Raw genomic sequence first — 27,775 nt, 5'->3', positions numbered from 1 at the left:
CTTATCTGTAAATATTTTCTTGCCTTCCTCTAGCAAATAAGTACAAGTCAAAGGATCAGTGACAATCCTCGGGTCAGAAGGACTTAACTACGGAGCAACCTCATAATACTGCTCTGGACAGACAGGAAGCTCTCAAACCCTCCATTCCCCAAAGCAGACAGTGTTTGCTCCAGGGAGCTGCCAGTCTGGTACAAAAGAGAAACGATCACCCCCTTCTTTTTTGTTCCCACTTGGAGGCAATTCCTCTAAAGTCACTTCACTAAGAGGATGAAAACTTCATACTGATGAAACCATGAAAATATTTTATCCATCGGCATGTGGCAAATCCCCTGCACTTAATCCGCTGCAAGTTTGCATGGAGATTGCATATTAGCAGAAAGCATGGGACAGGAACACAATTTGCACCCAGCTGGGAGCTGAACACCGTGGGATGGTCTCCCTTGGCCATTTCAATATCAATCCTCCTCCTCCTGTTTTTAAGCTCATCCCTGTGCAAGCCTGTAAGAACAGTGCAATACGATAACTATGTGAAGGCTGCCCATCACTCAGATTGGCCCCCTGCTTCTCCTTCCTTCCTTCCTTCCTTCCTTCCTTGAGCAGCTAAGTTCTTAATTCAGAAATGGTGCCCCCCCTTCCCTCCCCGGAGCATATTGCTTCAGTGATTCCCTCATTTCAGTGACTCACTCAACAGCATCACTGCCCTCTGTGGGTCACACCAGAGTCTTCCAGCTTGAGTGAGTGGACTGCCCATCGACTTGAGGCAGAGAACATGTTTGTAAAGGCTGGTGTAAACAGCTGGGCCTGCAGGAAACATGAGTGTCCTGGAACAAACATCTGTCAAGTGTCCACCCTGGCCTTCACAAATGTGTTAGCAATCAATTAACTGGAGATAAAAACCGTGTGTAGAAACGTTCTCTCTCAGGCACGTCTTTCTTTTTTAAAAGTGACCATATTCATTACACAAGCGTCCGGAGGTATGAAGTCAACTTCAATCAACCCTATTAATCATCTGCCAAACTTCAGTTCAACCTGTGCCCATCCTGCCCCTTTACAATCCGTAAGACTTGACATTTGGTGCAGTCCATCCTATGCCCTCCAGAGCAAATCAAACACTGTGCAAGTTCCATTTAGTAGTGCACCTATATACTGCATCCAAGCTACCATCTCACAGATACATTTCCATCAAAATACAACTGTGTATCCTTTGCCTTCTTTGATGCGCACTCTGGCTCTTTCTGCAATAGCTCTCAAATTCCCTTCCTAACCCAGGAAACAGAGACATGAGCTATTTTTAATACACACGCTCCACGACTCATTATGCTATATTTGCTTGCACAAGTACATTTGTCCCAGGGACTGTACAGCATGTACTTGAATCGCTTTCACTCCTGACCTTGCTGCTGAATTATTTGGTGCCTTTTTTTAACCTTTCTCCACCAGTTTGCATCAGAAAACGTGGCAATCTTGTTTTGATTACCCATCTTCCCAATCACCCACAGCTCCTCAGCCAAATGAGTGACTTTCCTGTCGCTTCATCTTGACACCTAACAAGATGCTAAGTTATTGCACCAATCATTTCTGGGGCTATAAAAACAACATTTTAGAACTAAGCACAGTCTAACGAGGAAGGCCGCCAAGCTTAGACTGAGGAGCTTTCGGATAACAACAGTGCAAGAACAGCTAAATTTACACGTTAAACATTTAAAGTGAAAGGCTGTCCATAGTGCCAGCGGCGGCAGAGAGCTCAGCCAGAGCTGGAGGTCAATTATCTAAATGAGGGGGGTAGCTAACAGTGCTAGGAAGCCTGTTCACACTCCCACTTTACAGCATCGTAACTTGCTGCACTCACGGTGTGTTTTTTCACACCCGAGTGAGGAAGTTTCAGTGCAGTAAAGTGGTAGTGCAGACATGGCCAAAGCCTATTCCAGTTGCACGAGGCCCAAGAGAGCTCTAGCAGTGCACAAAGGCTGAAGAGGTAAAATCTACCCCCCATGCCCTTTTCACTGATGCTACTACTAAAGACTGCCTGGAACAGCAGCCTCAGCCCCCCTTCCTGTAGCACAGGATATCAGGATAACAAGGATCTGCAGAACCATGCATTTCAAGGGCCCTGTTCCCCTCACCCAATGGAGTTCTGTGTCTCTAAATGGCCACGGCAAAAGTCCCCTTTCTATGGCATGTAGGAGATGCAGAAATATCCGCATGTGGCAACTTTGCCTGCACTCTTCAGGCCCTGCACAGAGGCTGAGTTGAAGTGAGGAGGAGGTGCACTACAGGGGCCCTGCAATCTCACATTGCAACATCCAGGCCTGGGTACTCCTCAGTAGAGACTGCCAGTTTCCCTGATCTGTGCAGAGGTTTTGCATTATATTCACGAGATACTAGGACTGCACTGAAACTGGATGTAAAGTATGTACTGGTAAGTGCCAAAGGGGCAGAAGGGTGAAGTGGTAACAACTAACAGATGTCAGATTTGTAGATATGTAGTCAGAACTAGGAAGTTATGGTGTTGACAGTCAAAACAAATAGATGAATGAGAGATAAAGGGATCTGTCAACAAAAGGGCCAGAGGGTAGGTCTACCTTGCAGATCACGTATTTCTGTAGCAGAGGTAGGCACACCCAGCCGAGCTAGCACTGGTAACAGTAGTATAGGTGTGGTGGCATTGACTTCCCAAGGTTCTTGGTGGGCTTGTACTGAGGCAGCAAGTCTGGACTATCATATCTTCATTATTGTAGTCACCTGCACTAGGATGGGTGCCTGCCTGTACCAGAATTACACCTTGGTCTGCGATGCAGACATGCCCAGAGCCTTGGCGCCTTCCCTCTACAGCAGCGGTTCCCAACCTTTTCCAGATGGGGACCCATTTTGACAATTCAGGAAGACTTGGTGACCCAAGGCAATTCAAAAACGGAGGGAGGGCAGGGCCGCCTGGGGAGACACTTGGTGACCCTTTTGAAATGTAATGGCGACCCATATTTGCGTCCCGACTCATAGGTTGGGAAATGCTGCTCTACAGGGATGAGATGAGGGAAGATATGTAACCTCTACCCAAAACCTACCAAGGTAGTAAGCATGTAACTCTCCTTCCTGCCCTCACCCCCAATGCATTCTGGGGTGTGGGTTTTTTCCCCCTTCATCTGAAGCATCAGGGATGGCCATGGCTGTCAACTGGACACTGGAAGGGAGGGCCAGGGCTCAGAGGAGGAACTGTAAATTCTCTCAAGTAGCTGGCTGGGAAGGACGGGCAACAAAAGTGCTGTCAATATGCAAAGTTGCCAAAAGTGAAAAATGGTCAAACCAGCTTTTCTGCCTCCCACTGTCAACATCCCACAGTGCAGTGTTGTGGGCAGGCAGAGTCGACTCCTGGGCATTCCCTCATAGTTCTGTGAGCTCTCCACGCTAAGCAATGTCAAAGCACACAACTGTCTTTCCAGCCCTCTCCCTGCCGCAGTAGATCAGAAGCATTCCAATGATTTGTGGTTTGTTGGCCAAAGGGAGCAGCTCACTCAGTAGTTACATACTTCCAGAAGCTTTGAAAGAGGAGGGGGCGCATGCCCACAGGGCAGCAGAGAACACAAAACACTGAGCACAGCCATCAGGGCAGACTTGGGATACTGGCAGAAGCTAGTTCTCTCAACAAAACAAAACAAAACAAAACAAAACAAAACAAAAAAGAGTCCACACTGGCTCTTTGTCAACAATAAGGGGAGAGAAAAAGACAAAAGTCTCTTGAAGAGATGTGGAAGTTTTTTGTTGCCAAAATTGGGTGTGTGTCTCCCCGGATAAAAGTCACATTGGAGTGAAAACGCTTTCATTGTTTTGTCGCTAAGTTGACTAGACTAGTTGCTTACATCCCTAGTACACAAAGTGCACACATCACACCCTCGACACTTTCCCTCACTATTGTCATTCAATATTTTAGTAACCAACAGTTTTAGATTCACACTCTGGCTGAACAACTCAAACTCTCCAATTTTGCAGCCTGAGACAGCCTGACTAGTGATCCCATCCCTAACTCTCACTGGTGTACACACCAGGCTATGGATGACTAAGCCGGATACACAGGTATACCTGTGTGATCTGACAAGAGCCTGCATTCAGTCTACACTACTGTGCCACTGCCTGGCCTGCACCAGGTTCAGATCAAGAGAGGGAGAATTTTGGACAAGGCCTTAACATGTGAAGCGTGTTACTGGCTGCTGAAAATTTTCCCTGTGCTCAGCAACGAGCTCAACCAATCCCAGTACAGGGAAGCGTGAAATATGTGGGTTTAAAATGCCAAGATTATTACAAGGGAGGCCTGCGTCATCTATACAGAGACAAAATGCCTAAAATACAAAAATAATCCTATTACTTAAACATGGCTGTGCCCCAGCTACATTGTGATGTGGTTTTCCTGTGCCTGTGAGGACAGGAAAAAGCAGGTGTCTGGAAGAGATCAAATACAATTATAACTATTTTTTCATCCAGACGGTACAGAGAAAGCAATGTCACTCCAAGGTGGGGTCACACCTAAATGTCACAACCTTGTATAGACCTGGGTACAGCGGCCATGCCGACATGGCTGGAGGTTATATTTTGCATAGTTCCTGAGCCATGGGATATGACCCCATGATTTGGGCAGATAGCTCATGGACCTGGTGCTATTTGATTAATGAATTGGACAATGGAGTAGAAAGTATGCTCGTAAAATATGTAGATGAGAGGGGTTGCAAGCACGTTAGAGGAACGCATTAAAATTCAGAACAACCTTGACAAATAATCTGAAATCAGTAAAACGAAATTAAATAAAGATTCGTGCAGAGTACTACGCACAGGAAGGAAAAAAAAAATCAAACACTCAACTACAAAACAAGGAGTAACTGGACAGGTGGTAAACTGCAGGTTATAGTTCATCAGAAATTAAGCATGAATTAACTATGTGATCTCTTTGCAAAAAAGCTAATATTCTGAAGTGTATTAGCAGACATGCGGTACGTAAGACATGCCAGGTATTTGTCCTGCTCTACTCAGCGCTAGATTGGGCTCAGCTGGAGTGCCTGTGTCTAATTCTGCACGGTACAATTTAGTAAAGAAGCAGACAAAGTGTAGAGTTTAGAGAAGAACAGCAAAAATGTTTAAAAGATTCAGAAAACCTGACCATTGAGGAAAGGTTAAGAAAACTCGGCGTGTTTAGCCTTGAGAAAAGACCACCAAAGAACAACTTGACAGTCTTAAAATATAAGAAATATGATCTATAGGAGGGGGCCAGCTTTTTATGTCCACTGAAAAGTAGGATAAGAACCAACAGGCTTAATCTGCAGAAAATAAGATCTAGGCTAGATATTAGAAAAACTTTATGGCTCTGGAATAGGCTTCTAAGCCAAGCTGTGGGATCCACATCATGGCAGGTTTTTAGGAACAGGTAAAAGAAATCTATTGGGGATGGTCTAGGTTTACTTAGTCCTGCCTCAGCGCAGGGGACTGGACAACCTCTCAAGGTTCCTTCCAGCCCTGTGATTCTACAATCTCACAGGGAGAGCAGACACCAGCGTCCCTGGAGAACAGCTCCCTGTGCTCACCTTGATGCAGCGGGTCCTGCTGATGGAGGTGCAGATGCGAATGGATATGTGAATGCTGGTGATGGTGAGGCGTCACGTTGAACATCTGGAGCCGTGCCAGTGGGTCATTGGTGAGCGACGCCATCCGCTCGGCATGTATTCTTTCTGCTGCCAGTCTGTCGGGGTAGCTCATTTCAGGCCGTAACTGTGGGCCTGCCAGCGCAAGTCTCTCCCTTTCAAGAGGGTTCAAACCCGGATGGAAGGAAGCAAATGGGTGGGGCCCTGCCGTTGGGGGTATAGTCAGTGCGCCATGCCTAGCAAAATGCTCCATGGGGTTGGTCGCTGGGTGCAGTGCATCTAGTTCAGGTGGCTTCACCTCAAAGCCTGGTTTCATCCTCTCTCGCAACTCCCTTTCCCTGATCTCCCGCTCCCGGATTTCCCGCTCCCGGAGCTCCCGTTCCCGAATGGTGGGGTCCACGTTATAGAGGCCGGGCATGTGGTAGGCCAGAAGTGGGTCGGCGGGGTTCAGGGGAACAAAGAAGGGGTGGTTGCGGTTTGTCGGGGACATCACGTGAGGACGGGCGTACTCGCTGAGAGTCCGTAACGCAGGTGTGTCTGGACCTATGTAAGGTGGAACAGCAGCGATGGTTGTGGGTGGAGGTTCAAAGGATGGTCTCATGTGAGCTGGCCCGCTGAGTGGCGGTTCCCCTAGGCGACCTTCATGGGAAGAGCTGGACACTTTCTGCTGCAGAGAATGTGAGGGGAAGGGAAGAGATTTTAGTACAAATCAGGCTGAAAAAGTTGCAGGCACATTCCCCCTTTCCCTGCATGTCACTATGGGGATAACCCTACACCTCTGCCACCGATAGATACTAGGCCTCGTCCAGGGCGTTCTCTTCTCGCGTGGGGAAAATTCCTTCTCTCCTCCCCTGCAGGCCACTGAGCTCAATACTGGCACCACACTTCAGAGGTCTAACAGCTGCAGCTCTTACACCCCACTCTGGGGCATAGCTGCTAGGGAATCGTAGCCAGGGGCCCACAGCTTTCGCCCCAAAGCCTCCCCCAACATGCACTACGATTGAACAAACTGCATCGCATGGGCAGGGGGAGGCTCTCGCCTCCTGCACTAGGTCTCAACATCCTGCTCCCAGCACTGGTGCAAAGGCCACGCAACAGTTCTGGGCAAGGACGGGATTCACCCCAGTGTCATCATCTATGGAATCCTGCCTCCAAATACAGCTTATGTGTAAATATCAACTTCAGTATCAGCTTCAGAGTCAGACATTGCTCCTATTGGAGGAGGACTACATTCTGCCTTTCCAGGTGCGGGGGACTGGAAGAGTGTAGGCATCTTCCACTGCAAACTATTGCAAACCTTCTTTTTTAAAAAGTTTGGTTAAAAACAATTAAAAAAAAGACTGTAGTGCAGTGTTTTTCAATTAAAACAGGAAGGCAGTATTGTCACATGGCCATTATGACCAGTCTCTCTGCCTATGCCACAGCTCTTAAATTCCAAGTAAATTAAAAAAAACCAAAAACTTAGAAATTAGCATAAAAGTTTGAATTAGAGAGTTGGGGCGTCCCGAAGAAAATTAGGTGTTCTTCAGTCAAATCCACTTCAAGGGTACAATACCTTCACCCCACCCCTTTCAGGGAGCTCCCTGAAATGGTACATCATGCAGCAGGTAAAGGACACTCAAAGTACACTCAGGCATTCTGTGCCTACAGCACAAACGGAAGCAATAATATTCACCAATAGATATTTACTGTTCTTTGACACTTTGGTATCGCTTAACCTGCTGTTCCACTGAGGGGAGGTCTGGAGCAAGGGGCAGGGCCAGTGTAGGACGGGACAGGTATAAGCTAGATATGGCACGCTCATAACCCAAAACATTTCCTTGCAACTGATGTTCCCTCAAATTGTTTCCATTCATGTGCAGAATAATTTTATGTGCACTGCAGCATGTGTGAATGCGCACCACCAGTAGAAACAGAAAACCTGGCTGTGGGCACTCTGCTAATCAGCTGGGTGGCATTGGAAACTCTACCGAGTGGAGGCACAAGTGCTCAGCTAAAAGGGAACATTGCTTGCAGACCTTTCCACTGCGCCCGTGCTTTGCATGCACCTGTCTTCCCCTTCCATGCCATGCTTGTGTCTGGAATAAGCTCTGATGGAGATTTGCAAAGGCATCCCCAACGTCTTACAGTCACTATTTAATACAGATATGAACACATCTTGCATAGCAGGTTGATAAACCTACCGCTGCTCTTTCTGCTTCTCTTTCCCGCTCCCGCTCTCTCTCCCTCTCTTTCTCCTTCTCTTTCTCTCTTTCCCTCTCCTCTCTTGCTTTCTGCTCCGCCTCCCTCTTGGCCTTCTCAATTGCCTCCTCCCTCTTCTTGGCCAGCTTGGATCCTGCCAGAGGCATGAAGTACAGGTCTGTCCTTGCGCAGGAGTTGTAGCCACGGTCCAGGTGCTTATAGAACCTGAAAGAGAAAATAGAGTTAGAGGCTTGGGCAGTGGCAGATTAGCCACTGGACCAATGAGGTCCCAACTGGGGGGCCCCTGGAAAAATGGGCACCCACACGCCCTAAGCTACTTACCTGGCACTTCTGCTGGGAAGTGGGGTCAGGCCATTGGGGCTTCACCCACTCTGCCTGCCCAGCACGCCGCTGGGGAGTGAGGGAAGCCCCTGCACCCTGAGGCCACTGTCTTGCCAGAAGCTCTCAGGAGTGTGAGGGACTCCGGGCAGAAGAAGTGGGAAAGGGCTACCCCTTGCTCTTGCCCAGGACCCTAAAAACCTCTAATCCACCTCTGGGCCTGGGAAAGACCAAGAGTCTGTGATCTGACAGCTTCACATCAAAGGAGAATTATACAAGACTTGGGGTTCACATTACCAGGTACTGCACTGAGAACCAGGGAAACTAACTTTAACTGTGGTGTTGTGTCTCCACAGGCTGGCCTTCCAGTGCAGTGGTTCTCAAACTTTTTGGCCAGTTGCCAATGTAAACCTTTCCGTGGACTGCCAGTTGCTAATGGAAACTCGCTGTTAATCACATAATGACGCCCAAGCCATTTTGCTAGTGCTGCAGCTGGGGAGAATGGTTTAACCAGTAAGAAAGGAAATATTAATTGAAATTATTAAACAGATTAAACACTTAACTTTATCATGTTAGTTTATCAAACCTCATTTAAATTAAAGTAAAATATGTATTTATGTCCCACACAAAGGTCCCATGTTTTCTTTATTTATGGTAGGAGCAGGGAACCTTTTTTGGGTCAGGGGCCATTGACTCTCAGAAAAAAGAAAAAAAAAAAACAGCCCTCACTGATGTGACCCCTCCCCTCCAAACTGAGACACTTCACTCCTCTGAGGCTCCAGCCCCACCAGGGGAGGAACAGGGAGGACTGACGTTCAGGGCTTCCCATAGGCCAGATTTACTTTTCTGGGGTTCCAAGGTTAGTGAACCCGCCCCAGGCTCTGGAGTTGGGACAAAAATGAGGAGTTGAAAATGCGGGATAGGGCTGCCAGCAAGAGGGAAAGAGGTGCAGGATCTGAGGAGGAGGTAGGGTGTAGGAGGGGGTGAAGTCTGGATGGGAGGTAGGGTGCAGGTGCAGGCTGGGAGTAGGGTGTCTGGAAAGGAGGAAGGGTGCAGGAGCAAGGGTGGATACAGGAGCAGGCTTCTGGGGTTCCAGGGTTAGTGGACACCCCCCCCACAACCCCCGGCTCTGGGGTTGGGACAAAAATGAGGAGTTGAGAATGAGGGACAGGGCTTCCAGCAAGAGGTGCAGGATCTGGGCAGGAGGTGGTGCCTGGCCAGGGGGAAGGGTGCAGGAGCAGGCTGGAGGTGCGGGGTCTCGGCAGGGGTGCGTGTGTATGAGTGGCCTGGGGTGCAAGGGTCTGGGCACTTAGTTGACTTTGCGCCTCATGCCGCTTCCAGGCTCTGCCTCCCGCTGCTCCAAAGGGACTCCAGTCCAAAGCCTCTAGGCAGCATGCCTGCGCGCTGCTCAGCCAGGGGAGAGGAAGGAGAAGGGGGAGTGCTGCTTCCCTGTGAGCTGGATCAGGCAAGTGAGGCTCAGAGCTTTCTCTCCCCTCTCAGCCCCCCAAGCAGGAAGCTGCCACTGGTGCTCCAATCTCGCAGGGGAGGGAGGATGAGGCTTGAGTGCCAGCACTGGCTCCCCACTGCCAGGGGAAGGCGAGGGGCTGAGCTCAAGCTGCAGGACCACCTGGACTGCAGTTTGAGAACTACTGTGCAGAGGGATCTCTCTCAGATGGTACCTGCAATATCAGTCTGAATACTATGGCTGCACCTGGGCTGGATAAGGGGCTTTCATTCCCTGAAAAATGGTGCCAGAGTTAGGGGAGATTTCCCAAGACACAAGTGGGAGAGACACACCCAATGCCCACACTGCCCAACTCCCCTTTGTATCTTTGGAAACCTGCCCTGAAAGCTTCATCCACGCAACTGAAAGAGCCACGTTTATTAGCACAAAAACATGCTGCAAGCTGGAGACTGAATATTAGAGGGCAAAGTAGAAAACCCTGCAGAAACGAACGGGATTCTGTGCTGTGTCAGGAGAGCAGTAAGCTTTGGGGGGAAACGTGCTTAATTCCTGAGTTCCTGTCATGCAGTTCATAGGACTCTGCTGCAAGTTTAGAGGGAAAGGGGCACAGGTTCTTACCTACAAGTGATTTATAACTTGAATGTTGGGTTCTGTAGACTATGCTAGTAACAACTGTTCCAACAGATGCTAGCACGATTTCAACCAGTGTGGACTCACTCAGACAACCATCCTATTGCACAAGTGGCTGGCAAACAGAGGCTGTAGTGGACCTAATTCCCAATTCCACAGTGGTCAAGTCTATAATACTCAATCCCTGCTGGCTACGCCAGCCAGCAAACGGTGAAACTCTGAACGCAGCCATGTCAATGGCAGAGCATCGAATGAAAAATTTGCCAACACCCACTCTCCATACCTGGCTGATTGACTGGCATGACTTGGTGTGTCCACCACAGTAGGCTCAGGTGATGGGCTTCTGGGTGGAGGAGGTGGGCTTTCCGGTTCCTCCGTCTCATCGGGAGCCTCCTCTTTGATCTGAATAGGTGGTATCGCGCAGGATGTCACCACTGGAACGTTTCCACTGGAAGCCGCAGAGGTGGGGACAGATGTCTGAGACGGGACACCAGGCACGGAAGGTGGCGTAGAAGTGGAGGGGCAAGATGGAGGGGTGATGGAAGGTGGGCCCCCAGGGACAAATGGATGCTGAGAAAAGGGTGCCTGGGAGGATACCTGATGGAGACTGGATGGGGGGTGGCTCGCCGCTGCTGGAAGATTCTGACTCTGAGTCAGGACTGGAGGCTGGGCTGGAGAAGACTGCAGCGGCTGACTCTGAGGCATCAGCTGCAAGGGAGGAGGGTGTGCTGAAGGAGGGTGATGAGTAGAAAGGGAGCTCAGAGGCTTCAGAGCAGGTGGTGGTGGCAGGTTGGAGTTCATGGAGAATGGAGAAGGCCCAGAGAGGTGGGGAGGGTGCTTGTGGGCCTGTGGAGTAGGAAGCTGAGGGATTGGGGTAGTAGGAGGGGGTTTGATATGAGGCATAGCCATGGGTGCAGGAGGCAGGGGCTGTTCCCGGGGGGGCTGAGGTTGCTGGAGTGGAGCCTGAGCTTGCAGGGCAGGCTGCGCTGCTTGAACCTGCAGAGCAGCATGAGGGTGAGCAGTAGCCTGCGTCTGAAGGGGAACCTGAGACTGAGAAGGCTGTGAGGGGAGAGGGAAGGGCTGAGGTGGTACCGGATGAGGCAGGAGGGGCTGGGCCTGCAGGTTGTGAGGGACAGGCTGGACCTGGCCATGAAGCGGAGGCTGTGAATGTGGCTGTGATGAGGCAGGACCCTGGGGCTGACTCTGAGGCACAGTCAAAGGCTGAAGTGGTGGGTGCGGTGAAGGGAGTCTCTGAGGGTGTAAAGCAGGGGCCTGTTGGATGTGCGAGTGAGGTGGTGGTGGTGGGGGGGGCTGGCTGGGAGGCTGAGACACTGATGGAGAAACCTGTAGGGGCGCTGTCGGGGTGCTGGAGGCTGCTGGTAACGGAGTTGGTAACTGTGCTGATACGGGCGGGGTAGAAGGTGGAGCCTGGGCAGGGACATTCTGTGCCTGGAGCACTTGAGGTTGTGCCTGCAGCATTTGCTGCTGGGCAGACGAATCTGAGTCACTTTCATTGTCCTGGGGGCTGGGGATACTGGGTGAAGTGCTTCGGTTGTCCTGGTCAATGTCCTTTGGATCGCTGCTCCCGTCGTCATTGACGCTGCGACTGTCTGAGCTTTCGCCCTCGCCCTCTCCCTCCGAAGGAGAGTCTGGCCTGCTGATCTCCTGTTGACATGGGGGAAAGATCTCTGTCATCACTGATGTGGCTAAAGTGAGCTACCTGCTCCCACTGGCACCTCCAGCCTAACTCCAGACACCCCTCGTTACAGGCCACCTTGCAGCACAGCCTCCCCAGAGCTTTCAGCGTAAGTAAACCCTGTGGAACAGTGGATGCCAGCATGGAAGACTGAGGTCTAGAAATCCTAGATGCCATGGTAGGGGGTAAACCTGGCCAATTACAAATGGACTAAATACCATGCACTAAATCGACAATCACAGATTTAACGGGTTTAACATTTGTTCAGTTACATTGCGCTCTGTTAGGGCTACTGCAGCCAAGGACTCGTGAATTTTAGACCTATGTGAAGAGGACTTTCCTTTTGCTGTATGCGTGATGGGGCGTCTGCCCCACACAGGCCCTTTAAGGTTAAAACCCAGCCCTGGGAGAGGGCGTCCCGCAAAGCCCAAAGCTGAGGCTGATATTGCCAATTAGGGCCCAGCTGTGGGCTGTATAAGTAAGGGCTCCAGGAGAGCAGAAAGGAAACACTCTTGCTGGGGAGCAGGGGGGATCTGGCTGGAGGGAAGCTAGAGGCTTCCTGAGACAGGGCAGGGCAGTGCAGCGAAAAGGCAGGCAGAGCTGGAGTGCTCTGGCCTGACCCCACTCCCAGGCTGCAAGGCCTGAGGCAAGGCCTGAGGGTTCTAGGGCTGCAGGGGGGCACACCCCCCCTTGCCAATGATGAATGACCATTCCAGACTGCAGTTTGCCCCTCAGGCAGGGACTAGATGAAGACTGGCAGCGGGTTACTGAGGCAAAGTGGATATAGGGGAATTGGGGGTTCCGCAGGAGGGGAGGACCCCACAGTGCAGAGACAGGACTCCCGATCCCCGGAAGGGGGCCGAGAGATACTGGAGTGGGCACTGCCAGAGGACAGTGTCCCGAAGGGGACACTCTGGTCCGGGAATGACATGGGTCCAGAATGGAGAGCGTGCAGTGAGGACACAGGGACACCTGCCAGAGGGAGGCGCCCTGCTTCCAAGCTAATTCCCAATGCTACCTGCAGAAGGCACCGTGGCGGTGAGTGTCCACCCTATGACAGTATGTTACTGAGAGATGCCAAGAAGAGAAAAAATTGGCATTGAAATAAAATGTGGACATGGGTTAAAGAAAAAAAGCTAAAATCAAACTGTGCTTGAACCCTAGAGATATTAATGCGAAGGAGGCCTGGGCGTTGGTGCCTACCCACATCCTTCCCTGGCTCTCCCTGCAGCAGGAATGCATCAAGAAGTGGGTTGCTTCCAGCCACAGATTCAATTAGAATGTGCTGTTCTGGCACTTTGAAGCTGTTCTAATCCATGTTACGTTTCTGGTTTGTTGTGGGATTTGGATTTTAGATTCTCTCTGCCCTGGAGGGAGGGGGAGCAGATGATTTTAGCCCCCAGTGGTGTGCACATCCCGATCAGAGGGGAACAGGCAGGACTGTTGCTCTGCTACAGGGACTCACTTGTGTTTTGGATTTTTTGACATTGGTTCTCTCAGGTTCCTCGGTGTCTGAGGCTGTCTTTTCCCGCTGGCGCTTGGAACTCTTGAGAGGAGAAGATGCCTCTTCTTTTATCTTCTACCATAAAAGAAACAGACAGAAGCAGTTTGTTAGCGAAGTTAAGTGATGCTAAATGGAGCACTTACTCATACGGAGAGACTTCATACTGACACGAGCAACACAGGAGAGTTCCTATGGCGAAGGAAAACTTATCAGAGGTTGATTTAGTGAGTATTTAATGGCAATCCAATATGCCTCATCCCCCAGTTTGAAGAGGAGGGGAGGCATCTGGTTCTGGAGCTGCTGAGGCACTTCCCATCTGCTAGAAGCTGTTCCCAGTAGGCATGCATGGCCAAATTTAACTCAGGGCCCAGAATGGAGTTATGGTTTTGCCGCTGGGAACAGCAAGTTAGGAGACAGCTTGTAAGCAAATCCCTCACAGCATTCAGTATATAGGTGGGAGTAAGTGGACAACCCAAATGCAACCTTTATCAAGGCATTATTATTTAAATCTCAGATTTCTAATTAGGAATATTTTTAAAGGGAAATTGCTGATCCTAAGCCCTAGATTTGTTAAGGCTTAAATGTCAGAAGAAGTCCCATACAAACTGTCTCACTGGATCAGACCCAAGATCTGTCTAATCCAATGTTCTCTGTCTATCCTGGCCAGCACCAGAATCTTCAGAGGATGGTGCATGAACCCTGCAGCAGAGAAATGTAGGATAATTGGTGCCCCCATAAAAGTCTCATTCTAGCCCCATGTAGTTAGAGACTAGGTAATGCCTGGAAATGTGAATTCTCATATCCTTTCCAACACTTTTGTTAGCATGAGCTGTAATAGTCAATATTCATCTTCTTCTCAGAAATGTTTGTTCTCTTGGAATCTGGCTAAAGTTCTCAGTGTCAATATCATATGGCAATGAGTTCCACCGTCTGATTACCAAGTATGAAAAATATTTCATCGGTTTTCAACCTCCCACTTTTCAATTTAATTCCACTTTTCAATTTAATTTCACTGACTGCTCCCAAAGTTTGTGTGTTATGAGGCAAGAACAGATGTTCCCGCACCTACCTTCTCTAGATTATCAATTACGTTATGTACTTCTATCCTGCCCTTTCTCCTTTCTAAATCATAATCTTTCAACCTCTCTCTAAGATTTTTTGTGTCATTCCTGTCGGCCTACTCTGAATTCCCTCTAATTCTGCAATGTTCTTTTGAGACAGGGTGACATTTCAGATGAGGAAGCATCATTGATTCATATAATGGCATTAGATTTATGGTATGATTCTGCATCCCATTCCTTAAGTCTAATAACACAGTTTGTTTCCTGAGTGCAGCAGTCCATTGACCAGAGATCTTCAAAGTGCTGTCTAAATTAATGCCCAAGCCCCTTTTCTGAGTTGACATGCTTAATTAAGAACTCTAAGGTGCATGACTGCTTCATATTCTCTCTCCAGTAGTACATTATTTTGCAATCGACAACACTGAATTTCAGCTATCATTGTGTTGCTTGTTCACCTGGTGGGGTTAGTCCATTTGAAGTTCCTCGCACTCTTCTCTGGACTTGACTTTGTACCTCCTGCAAATTTTGCCACCTTTTCCTCTCACTCACTTTTCTAGACTCCAGATAAATATGGTAAACACCACCAGTCCCAGAACCTGAAGTCACTCTGCTGTCAACCTTCTGCCATGATGAAAACTGACCACTTATGTCTTCTCTGTTGTGTGTCTGCCAGTTTTCAGTTCATCAAGATGTCCCATGCTTCTTTGCCCTATGCCTATTTTGTTTCTTTAGTAACTTCTTGTGAAGGTCTTTATATGCCTACTGAAAGTCTAAAATGACAGAGGTGTGGATATGCTTTCAGAAAAACAGTACCACAGGAAAACTGAGGTGCAGACCAGTCACTTCTTTAGTATATGCAGTTTGTGTATTTATGAAAAAAATTCCTCTAATCACCATCATGCCTGTATATGTATATACAGAACAGCTCTGAGCACCTGAACAAAGGACCTGCCACATCTACCTTGCTGTACATGTAGAAAGAAAAAAATCCCAGGTCAACCCCAAGTCTCTGACTTGCTCTGAAGTTCCTAAGCTGAACTCTCTGAATTGAAAACAGTCCAGATCCTGAACCAAGAACAATGAATCTCAAGCCACTTTTACCTTGGTGGATTTCTTCACAGAATCTGCTTTGCTGTCATTACTGGAGGTGCTGGCAGCACTTGGAGAGTTGCGGCCACTGGATCTGATGTCTTCGTTAGTGGGCGAGGCTCTACCATCGGGGCTGGCTGGCTGCTTTTTACGGCCACTACGTAGTGTAGACATCTATCAATTTTACACAAATAAAGAGCATATAAACAAACAAGGATTCTCCCAAACCTTTTGCTTTTCCCCCGATTACTGGAAAGACGCAAGCTCCAGCTCAGTGCCTGAGAAATGGAAAACCAAGAGCATTAAATGATTTTACAATCTCTTCTGGAAGGCTCATCTGGCCTTAAAATGAAAGGAGACAAATACTTAAGTGCTGCTTATTGTATTAAGTAGTGTCTGCTGGAAATGAGAACATTAGAAAGATGTTCCCACAGCTGCTGTTCACATGCTAGGCATCTCTTTTGGGAGACTGGGGGAGGGGGAAAGAGAACTTCCCTGCCCCCAATGTTCCATCTTTAATAAAAAAAAAATCTGCTGGCATAAGCCAAGATGGATATGAAAATGACCTAGAGAAATAAGGCATTCAAGGCAGCACAGAGCAGTTCCTAAAACCACTAACAGCTTCAATGTGTTTTTGCTGTGCAATGAGAAACACGTAGATTATGCAGCAATAATTAACGCCGTTTCATCTGTTCCTCCTAATTTAGCAGCTGTTGGGATGACTGGCTACCATAAAAATAATGAAGCCAACTTGAGCTGACCGCAGAACCTGACAAGGTGTTTGGCAGCAACGACAACATTAACGTGACCAGGCAGGCGAGAGAGGAGGCTGGTGTAAAAAGAAACATTTTCAGGTCTGACTAAAACAGTCAATCCAGGTTTACAGATGGCCAGCCCCAAACTAGCTGAAGTTTCCCCTCCAACCAGGTGAGTAGTAATTTGGCTTCCATTTCAATGCTCTTAGCCTATTACTGTGAGGAAAGTCTTTTGGGACAGAATACCATGCTTTTACGTAAAAGACTCTGATAGTTGTAGTTAGGTGATGAGATTTTTAACTTCAGTGATGTGGGGGCAACTTCTGGTAAGCACAAAGAGAAGCAGCATTTAAACTTTATTCTGCACACATGGAATTGCACACGTGTGTCTGTTTTACAGATGGTAGGCATGCCTAAAATGAGATTGGCAGAGAAGAGATTAAAGTAAGGATGTTAAAATGCCTTTAATTAAGGATGTAACTGCTGAAATTTTCAGCAGTTACACGTGGGACAGCAGGCAGCTGCAGTGTAGGGGAGGGAAGAGGAGAATCCCCAGGAGCTGGTGCATGTGGGGAGCTGGCTTTTAAACTGACTACCCATGCATACCGGCTCTGGCCTGCCTCTCCACACTGCTGCCTGGATATAGAGACAACATCATGGGGGAGGGGGGGAAAGGCTCCTTGGGAGCCAGTACACACAGGAACCTGGCTTTTAAGGCGACTCCCTGTGTGTATACTGAAAGCCTGTATGTAACCGTGAAGGTTAACCAATGCACCCAGACTCATGGGTTAACCCAGTACACAGTTACTCTTTCACATTCCCATCTGTAAGTGAAGCTTTACAAGTCTATTTGCAAATATGGCTCTCTACATTTGGAATTTTCCAACCTGCATCTCTCCCTAAGGGAGGAGCTCAAATGGGTTGGTAAAAAAGAGGAATGGGCCTACCGAGCCTCGACTCCGCCTAGTCCTCATGCTATGTTTTCCGCTGAGTCCGTCATCTTCCTCTTTGACAGGCTTGAACATAAAGGGCGGCGGGTCCACTGGTTTCTCAATGGGTGGGAGCTCTCCGTACTTCTTGAAGTGGATGCGGCAGTCAGTGCACAGCAAGATGTTTTCGCGACCGCCGTGGTGCCAGTCCTTGGAGGCTTTTGTTGGAAAAAGGATGGGGTTAGAAACAGACAATCTCTTGGATACTGAACACATGCACTTTGCATTTAATACAATCTGGAAAACAATCTGCAGTTACTGACAAAGCTTAAAAGCTGACTGGAAATCACTGCCTCTTCCAGGGTGACTTGATGTTTCTGTTAACATTCATCCTGCTCAATTACAGACTATTTCTAATTAAACAGGCACCTGCCACTTTGAAAGAAAAAGAAAAAAAGACTCTTCTGCAGCACTGGCAGCTATTCTTTCTTCAAGGTCTTGGATTCATCTCCCCTTTCACTTACTTACCTCCAGGCTCTCAGTATGCACTGTGTGTGTATGCACAAGCATCAGAGGGCTTCCAGGAGTACTTACAGGAGAGAAGCTGATGCAGAAAAGCCTTGATGCATCATAAATGTGTGTGATGTATCTGACAGCCACAGTTCAATATTGATATGCTATACAGTAAATGGATTATACAAGGGACTCTCTGTTTAGGCATGCATTCATTGCTACATAAATTTCTAACTTCCAGGATATTCCCCCATCACTTTGTAATACTAATTTGCAATGGTAAATTATGTTTAACCCTCTACAAAAATAGGGCATATTTTGGCTGCTCCAATGGTATGTTTTTAGTACGGATACATGCATGTGAACTGTTCTTGCTTCGATGAAGCTATGCTGAAAGGGCACTAGCATATTGCAAAGAGATACAGTAAGTGCATACTGGTTGTGAAGCAGTGACGACAGGCGTAACCCTTCAGTTCTTGTTCACTGTCCTCGCTGTCAAAATCATCTTCGCTGGCTGAGCTCAAGTCCACTGAGTAAGCAAAGAACGAAGTTAAAATCAGAAGGCGCTCATATTTTGCACCAGTTGACTAAATAACCATTTACAACGAAAAATTCTAGCCATTCTTTTAGCGGTGTTATCTTTCATGTTGGGGGAGGGGAAGAGGGAAGTGGATAGCCTCTATAATTGCTGGCAATTAAGTCTCAGGACAATTTTCCAGAGTAGGGATCTTCACCTCAAGATTCTAGCCAAATTCCATCTCCGATATTATTACTCATAGACTTTAAGGTCAGAAGGGACCATTATGATCATCTAGTCTGACCCCCTGCACAGTGCAGGCCACAGAATCTCACCCACCCCCGCCTAGAATAATCCTCTCACCTATATCTCAGATATTGAAGCCTTCAAATACTTTGAAGACCCCAAGATGCAGAGAATCCTCCAGCTGTGATCTGTGCCCCATGCTACAGAGGAAGGTGAAAAACCTCCAGGGCCTCTGCCAATCTACCCTGGAGGAAAATTCCTTCCTGACCCCAAATATGGCGATCAGCTAAACCCTGAGCATGTGGGCAAGACTCACCAGCCAGACACCCAGAAAGTTCTTTATAGTAACTCCTATAATCCCTCCATTGACCTATTTCCCACTGATAATGAATGGACAATTAGTTACCAAGATCATGTTATCTCATCAAACCATCCCCTTCATAAACCCATCTAGTTTAATCTTGAAGCCAGATAGATCTTTTGCCCCCACTACTTCCCTTGGAAGGCCGTTCCAGAACCTTATTCCTCTAATGTTTAGAAACCTTCGTCTAATCTCAAGTCTAAACTTCCTACTAGTCAGTTTATATCCATTTGTTCTTGTGTCCACATTGGTATTAAGCTTAAATAATTCCTCTCCCTCCCTGGTATTTATCCCTCTAATATACTTAAAGAGTGCAATCATGTCCCCCCTCAGCCTTCTTTTGGTTAAGGTAAACAAGCCAAGCTCCTTGAGTCTCCTTTCATAAAACAGGTTTTCCATTCCTCGGTTCATCCTAGTGGCCCTTCTTTGTACCTGTTCCAGTTTGAATTCATCCTTCTTAAACATGGGAGACCAGAACTGCACACAGTATTCCAAATGGGGTCTCACCAATGCCTTGTACAATGGCACTAACACCTCCTTATCCCTACTGGAAATACCTCGCCTAATACATCCCAAGACCGTATTAGCCTTTTTCACGGCCATGTCACAATGGCAGCTCATAGCCATACTATAATCAACCAGGACTCCGAGGTCCTTCTCCTCCTCTGTTACTTCCAACTGATGTGTCCCCAGCTTATGACTAAAATTCTTGTTATTAATCCCTAAATGCATAACCTTACACTTCTCACTATTAAATTTCATCCTATTGCTATCACTCCAATTTACAAGGTCATCCAGATCTTCCTGTATGATATCCCGATCCTTTTCTGAATTGGCAATAGCTCCCAACTTTGTGTCATCCGCAAACTTTATCAGGACACTTCCACTTTTGGTGCCAAGGTCAGCGATAAAAAGATTAAATAAAATTGGCCCCAAAACTGATCCCTGAGGAACTCCACTAGTAACCTTCCTCCAACCTGACAGTTCACCTTTCAATATGACCCGCTGTAGTCTCCCCTTTAACCAGTTGGTTATTCACCTCTCAACTTTCATATTAATCCCTATCTTTTCCAATTTAACCAATAATTCCCCATGTGGTACTATATCAAATGCCTTACTAAAATCCAGGCATTTCCTTTATCTAAAAAAATCTGTTACTTTCTCAAAAAAAGAGATCTGGTTGTTTTGGCACGATCTACCTTTTGTAAAACCATGTTGTAATTTGTCCCAATTGCCATTAGCCTCAATGTCTCTAACTACTTTCTCCTTCAAAATTTTTTCCAAGATCTTGCATACTACAGATGTCAGACTAACAGGCCTATAGTTACCCGGGTGGCTTTTTTTCCCCTTTCTTAAAAACAGGAACTGTATTAGCAATTCTCCAATCAAATGGTACAACCCCTGAGATCTAAATTCCTCCCTTGCAGTTTCAACTGGACAAGAGTTTTTTTTTTTTTTAAACTTCCGGTCTTCAACTGGCTGTGTGGGACGGTTTTGTACTTCAACAGAACATACGTAAGTTCCTGCAACAAGGATGTCCCTTTCAAACTAAATATTTGAACAAAAGTGCTCAAACACAGTTTCACCTCAAAGATGGCTGAAATTCACAGATGAAGGATTCATGTATATAATTTGTAATGTGCTTTGTGATCCATCTGGACAAAGGCACAAGAATCCAGTGTAATCATTTCTTAAAGGGTGCATTCTCTGGTGGAAGTACATTTTATGTAATGCATTTTTTGGGAACTAAAGACTATTGCAAAAGTCACCTCCACGTTTAGTGAGTAGTCGATGTCAAATCATATGATCACCATGCCCATCAGCTGAAAAGCATAACCAACTTGTGAAAAGTGCATTAGTGTCACAGTACACACATTACGTGTACTGGAAAGAATCTGAATATTTCAAAGCAAAATATAGGATCCTGCAGAATTCTGCAAAGAGTTCAGAGTGAATCTTTTATAGCTGAGGGCACTGCATTTTCTAGCCACTCATGACAAATTCACAAAGCAATGCATATCAATAACTACGTGTTTCCTCTTTTGTTTAAGTCTTTAGACTGAAGAGATGTCCTTGGTGCAGGACTATAACATGCATGTTCTGTAGACGGAGTGTCTCTGCAGTAACTTCCATTACCATTTGTCATCAATCCATATACCCTTCTACAAACGCACATGTGGTCCAACTTATTAACCTAAGTTGCTGCAACAGTGGCTGCTAGCACTATCACATTTTCCAACTTCAATTCCTTGAAGTGTTCAAAAACTTGAATGTGAAATTTGCGCTAGGACAAGATTTTCATTTTACTGAGCTAATTTTGGACTTAATCTCATAATCGGATTTGAATGGGTAGAACCTAGAGGTCACAGAAACTGCAAAAGGCTGTGTGGGCACAGGAATCCAATCCACCTGAGTCCAATGGTAACGTGGGGGCCCTTCTTTCTAAACAAGAATAAGAGAGACTTTCTGGCATGAGGAAGTTAACCTCTCTCTCTTACTATTCCTCATTATATCTCCTCCCCCCCCCCCCTTTCCCTCATCCCTAAAGCCTACGTCAATACATTTTGGTGACATTTCTGACTTTTGGGAGTGAGGGGAGTTAGTCCATAAAAAGAGATTAAAACTTTAAGGGGAATCTTTAAATCTTTAGTCTTTTGTATGGTGATATATTCCTTACAGCTGTACTGGTAACTGTGGTGCCATAACACTTAGGGTACGTCTAGACTACATGCCTCTGTCGCCAGAGGCATGTAGATTAGGCTACCAGACATAGGAAAATGAAGCGGCGATTTAAATAATCGCCGCTTCATTTAAATTTACACGGCTGCCGCGCTGAGCCAACAGCCTCATCCCAGGAGGCATACCTGAGTGGTCGACAAATACCTTTGATGTCGCCACCCGCGCGTCCAGACTATTGCACTGAGCTGACAAACAGCTGATCAGCTGTTTGTCGGCTCAGCGCGGCAGCCATGTAAATTTAAATGAAGCGGCGATTATTTAAATTGCCGCTTCATTTTCCTATGTCTGGTAGCCTAATCTACATGCCTCTGGCGACAGAGGCATGTCGTCTAGACGTACCCATAGTGATGTGCTAGACTGTTTAGATGCTTTTGTCTCAAACAATACTTAGAGGCCAGAGCAATCAAGGTCATGGAGCTTCTAAGGTCATGTCTATAGAGAAAGTGCTACAGCAGCACAGCTGGACCAATACAGCTGTAGCACATCTGGTGAAGATGGTCTATGTTGACAGGAGAGCTCTCCTAGCAGTGCAGTAAAGCCAGTGCCACAAGCAGCCCAAATTGTGTTTGTGCGAGATCTCCCCACAAAACAACAATATGCACATGAGTGCTGTTAGTGTAACTTTTGGCATGCAGGGTAGTTTTTAAAATTATGCCGACACAGGCTGTAGTGCAATCATAGCCTTACATTAAGGATGTAAAATCCTATTTAATTAGTTAACTGGTTAAACATTAAGTTTAACTAACAACCAGGCAGCAGTGGGGGCAGTTTTAGCCTGGCTGCTTCCGCCTGGTTGCTTCTGGCCCTCTGCCTGCTTCCAGTCCTAGGGCTGGAGTAGCCCGTGGTGTGATGTGGGTGGGGAACTGCTCCCCAAGTACAGAGCAACCAGTTACCAGTTAAAATCCCTACCTAAGATATGTGAAGATACAGCAACACTGACTATAGCATGGCATGAGTTGAAATAAAGCAGAAAATATGGTCATGAAATGAAGCTTGGAGAGGGAAGTTTGCTTTATATCTTGCCTTTTCTCAGTGTTATTCCTAGAATAACCCCAGAGAAAATGCAACACATACAACCAACTACAACAAACACAGGGAAATTTAGATCCAGGTACAAGTGTCCATCCTTACGCTGGGCCTCCGTTCCTAAGCACTGCATTACACACAGTACAAAACCATCACTTGCAGATCACAGACGCCTGCTATACTCAGGCATAACGGTGGAGTGGGAGAAACCAAATGCCTAAACTCCATTTTCTTGCTTTATTCAGCTACAGGCAGACAGCCATTACATTACTACAGTTCTATGCATCTAAACAAAGATAAATGTGCTGCTTTTAGCTTCCACTTACAGAATTCACTAGAGGGGGGCCTGGAGGGAGTGTTGACTGGAGTGGAAGCAGTTCGAGTCTTAATTCTCCGAAACACAGCCTGCCTTCGATGCCTACGGTGGGCTCGGGAACTTGCTGCTTCAGGGGTTTTCTTCCAATAGTAATAGAAAGTGATTAGTTCTCCCTGTAAACATAGAAAGAATGTGTTAGAGGGGCATGAATAGCTGACTTGTCAGTCTCTGACACACACACACACACACACACACACACACACACAAGCTTAAAGGTATATTTCAGTGAGAAAAAAATCCCCTGGATGTAAGAGAAACAGATATTTCGGTGGGGAAGCACATTTTTAAAAAAATTAGTAGTTGGATGGGAAGTCTTGCTACCACTTGCATACTGCAGGAAGTGCAGATATTGGTGCTTCAGCAGGGGGCGCTCTTTCCTTTGAGTCAAAGAGTTAGTAGGCTCTGTACTTCAGAAGTATCATCTCTTCAACGAGTTATAAAAATCCATGCTCTAGCCTTTTAAAGATCCCATGGTACTTTGAGTGAAAGTGGAATCAGTTCAACTCTATAGTGATATCCTGTTTGAAAAGTTGAATATCAGAATAAAAACACGGACTCATAGAAGACTAGGGTTGGGAAAAAACATGAATTAGAATAAGCTGTAAACATAATATTCAACCAAACCAAACTTTAATCTGAATATATATGCCTACTTGCAAATTAATTGGACAGGTAAAGGAGTACACCAAGGAAAACTAGAGATAATTCCATAGCATAATGAATCTGGTTTGCATTCAAAACCCTATAGCTGATGACATTAAAACTAGCAGTTGAAGAACAGCATGTAGTTTTAATCTTTTTTTTTTTTTTTTGGTGTTTTTTGTTTTTTAAACTTTAAAACCCCATCATTTCCTGGCCACTTATCTGCCTCTGAGGTAAAAGTTGCCAGAGAAATGGAGACGTTCTAACTAGCCCCTTGAAAATCAACATCAGAACAAACATGCCTACTGACCACAAAAAAGGGCCTCTTTGAACTGCCTTATATGTGATCTAATCAAGTAACCTCAGTGGCTGCGTCTAGACTGGCAAGTTTTTCCGCAAAAGAAAAACTTGCCAGCTGTCTTCACTGGCCGCTTGAATTTATGCAAGAACACTGATGATCTCATGTAAGATTGTCAGTGTTCTTGCGGAAATGCTATGCTGCTCCCGTTCTGGCAAAAGCTTTTGCGCAAGAGGGCCATTGTAGAAAATGCAGTATTGTTTTGCGCAAAAAAGCCCCAATTGCGAAAATGGCGATCAGGGCTTTCTTGCGCAAAACCGCGTCTAGATTGGCACGGACGCTTTTCCGCAAAAAGTGCTCTTGCGGAAAAGTGTCCATGCCAATCTAGACGCTTTTTTCCGCAAATGCTTTTAACGGAAAAACTTTTCCGTTAAAAGCATTTGCCGAAAATCATGCCAGTCTAGACGTAGCCAGTCTGTGCTCTCTCAATCTGGGCTAAATAGTTCAGTCTTTGCTCAGCATAGATCACTTGAGTTAACTCTGCACTAAAGACAAATTCCTCACTCAAAACTTCCAATGGCTCAGAACAAGCAGTAACAGCATAATCTGTGTGTACAGCACTGCAAGCAATGCAGACATATAGGAGATATTATTTAAAAAGTTACAGGACTCACTTAAAACATCGAACAGTAGACGAAGTTACACAACCACAACTTTGTCTTCAGATAACAGACAGAACAAATACACTGTTAAGCTGCACTGGTAGCAGGTGCAATTGCCACAGATTTACCAATATTGAAATGACACCTAAGCCCCACCAATTTCAGAGCAACACTTTGTGCATGAGACAAAAACATAGCTATGCCCCTAGATCAGGTGGGATACAAAAATCCTCATGAAAATGCTCATTTTTCCAGAGTCTCCAAAAGTGAACTAGGCAGGTACCATCCTCATTCAATACCAATTGGTAAATATAGCAACTCAGGGCTTATCTAGACTTGAAACAGTACAGCACCACTGTCTACAGCTGCACTGCTGTCACACTTCAGTATAGACCCTACCTACACCAATGGGAGAAGTTTTCCATCTGTGAAGGTGATTCATCTCCCCAGTAAGTGGTGGTGGTGTTAACTATATTGAGGGTTAGGTCAGCTAAACTGCATCACTGGGGTTGGTGGTGTGTGGATTTTTCATACCCCTGAGTAATTTGATTGGGTTGACCTTATTTTTAGCGCAGATCAGGCCTCAGGAACTTTAAATTAGCTGCCCAAGGGCGCGGAATAAGGGCTGGTCTACCCTGGAATCTTACATCAGCAGAGCTACTTTGTAGTGAGCATTTATACCAGGGCTACTCTCAACACGCAGACTGATTGTTTGCGGTCCATGGTGTGGTTTGGGTTTACGTGGGGCTCAACACATGGCCCATGGGTGGGAGCCAAAACAAAAAAGTAGTCAATATAATGGTCTTCTGCTGATGCGTGTTTTAGTAATTAAGTTCCTGGACTGTCATTACTCTTTAAAAGTGCTGTCCTATGGGTAGAAATCAGGTAACTACTGCATTTTATTAATATCAGCAGAACTAACTTAAACGGGGCCTGCATGTTGTATAGTCTTGCCTTAAGTGTGAAAGAGGCTATTTGCACATATATTTGCATGTCTATACAACCACACTTAAAGTTGCGGCCCTTGGCATGTGCTGTGAGTATCATTGTGGCTTCAGGAGCTTCCAAAGTTGAGTAGCCCTGATCTATACAGAAGAGCTCAGCAGGGGTGGGGACCCTTAGGCTTGGGGGCTGGATGCAGCCCCTGGATTGCCTGGATCTGGCCCCCGAGGCTCAGAGATGCCCCCGCATTGGGGAGCGCCATGGCATTGGTGCTCCAGCCTCCCTGTGACCCACCCCCAGGACTGGGGTATACAAAATCGACTAGCCTGCCTCCTCTTCCCCCCCGCCCAGCTCTGGTGTGTGAAGGGAATGTGAGGAGTGTCTTTCTCCTTCTCTGTAAGGGACATCTCACTTGTATGTGGGCCCCAGCTGATTTCTCTGTGGGTCTGTGGTCCTCGACTCAAAAAAGGTTCCTCACCCCTCAATTACAGCAACACAGCAGTAGTGTTTTAACACGCAGACACAGCCTGAGCCAGAGCCAGATGCAGTAACAGTCCCTTGCTCTAATCACTAAACTGTACTAAGCTCAATGCAGATGCACAGTGGGGTCTCCCTGTGTTATCAAGCAGCCATTCTTCCTTCCAGAACAGGAAGCAAGATCCTGCAATCCTCTTGGTACCAGGGATACATTCTAGTTTCTAGCCCTGAGTCCCTACTCTGGGAATAGAGAACAGCGGAGTAGCTCTGGGTAACAAACCATCATCTTTCCTTCTGGAGCTGGGAGCCCGATCCAGGGTGTTCCAGGATTTGTGGGTTTTTTAAGATTTGCACAAACATATCTATATGCATGTGTGATTTCCTTCCACTACAACTACCGTCCACGACAAGACAGCCTTACATTTACATTCACTAACAAACACATCTACTAATGCAATGGATTGGATTGTCTTAAAATGACTAATGAAATGCTTATTCAAAAAGACTCCCTTAGCTGAGACTGAAGAAATGGGTGATCACAAGAGTTAATGAACGGTAGGTAAGATTCCTTTCTGGAGCTTCAGATACATGATGCACTAAAATGACCCAACCTTCAGTCACAGTCCCAGCATTAAGTATCAGTGAGGAAGTACAGAAGTAAGATTTTAACATTATAAATCTTATGGAATGTATGCAGACAAATTCCAACCCAGGTTTTAATATTAGCTGCCTTGCCATCAAATACTAGTCTGTCTACCTAAAGGATTAAATGATGGAGTGGAGTGAATCTGGGAGGATTAGCAACAGCATTTTGGTGACTGCATGGGTGGCAGGGGCTTGAACACAAACAAAAGAACATGTCGGGAAAGCTTTGGTTCTACAAACAGAGAGCGAAACAGCTCCCGGCTTCACCTCCAGTGAAGTCAATTGAACTTTAATCAAACATGCATAGTGTGTGCTGCAGAAACCCATCGCACATAAATTTAGGGAACAAAAGCTGTTGCAGGAATCAATAGCCTACTGAAACATTAACACAGGCAATCATTGATCAAAAGGCCTCTTTACAAAAGGCTGCCTTGCAAATTAGCTGCTGTTTTTGCTTGCAAGCAAACATGGGAGCATAAATGCTGCCGACATGAATGGCCTGTAATGATCATTTTGTTCCTGGTGATCTCACCTCATCTCAGAGCAAGGTCTTGCAGTCAACACATCTTACATCTCTGTACTATAATTGCTAACAGCATGATAAACTGAGCTGGTTTGGTGTCTGGGCACTGAGGGAAGGCAGAAAGAAGGTTGTTCTGAATCCACAGTGTTCTGGACAGTACCATTAGCCCGGGGACCTGCTCCTAACCAATCCGCCTATATTTAAAAACCTTTCCACACACTGAAATCATCCAAGACAAGATCCATCCTGTTTTAGTTCGGTCCTAGGATAGTGGCTCTGGCGGGAAAGCTTTCCCCTCCTGACATTTTATTACAAAACAGTAATAATTTCCCCCCAAATTAAAGATAAATAATAACAAAAATAAATTAGGAGACCGATGATAAAAAGCTGGAGTAGGCGATGTGGCTAACAAGAAAGAAGGGACACACTGCTGCTAAAGTCATACTCCGCATGCCATTTGAGAACTGCTCAGCTGTCATGCCCTTCCACAACCCAGTATTACCTATATTGCTGCACAGGCTATTTGTAATTATTAGAA

At 46.4% G+C, this 27,775-nt stretch overlaps 1 protein-coding gene across 6 annotated transcripts in view; it reads right to left on the bottom strand.

Annotated features, from left to right (window-relative positions):
• Positions 1-27,775, bottom strand: part of RERE (arginine-glutamic acid dipeptide repeats) — a 468,752-nt gene that overhangs the window by 5,847 nt on the left and 435,130 nt on the right. For 4 of the 6 annotated variants that reach the window (XM_075906794.1, XM_075906795.1, XM_075906798.1 and 1 more), the window contains 8 exons: positions 22,999-23,161; positions 18,220-18,312; positions 17,289-17,488; positions 15,599-15,760; positions 13,398-13,511; positions 10,520-11,901; positions 7,805-8,027; positions 5,565-6,288 (listed from right to left, as the gene is read on the bottom strand). In XM_075906794.1, the coding sequence (XP_075762909.1) occupies positions 5,565-6,288; positions 7,805-8,027; positions 10,520-11,901; positions 13,398-13,511; positions 15,599-15,760; positions 17,289-17,488; positions 18,220-18,312; positions 22,999-23,161 (3,061 nt within the window). The remainder of the gene's footprint in view (positions 1-5,564; positions 6,289-7,804; positions 8,028-10,519; positions 11,902-13,397; positions 13,512-15,598; positions 15,761-17,288; positions 17,489-18,219; positions 18,313-22,998; positions 23,162-27,775) is intronic. The other 2 variants (XM_075906796.1, XM_075906799.1) reach the window with 1 other exon arrangement.

The sequence above is a fragment of the Pelodiscus sinensis genome, chromosome 23 (genome assembly GCF_049634645.1).
Source record: "Pelodiscus sinensis isolate JC-2024 chromosome 23, ASM4963464v1, whole genome shotgun sequence".
Classification (NCBI taxonomy): Eukaryota; Metazoa; Chordata; order Testudines; family Trionychidae; genus Pelodiscus; species Pelodiscus sinensis.
The sequence above is the reverse complement of the archived record's forward strand: the minus strand, read 5'-3'. Positions and strand labels throughout refer to the sequence as shown.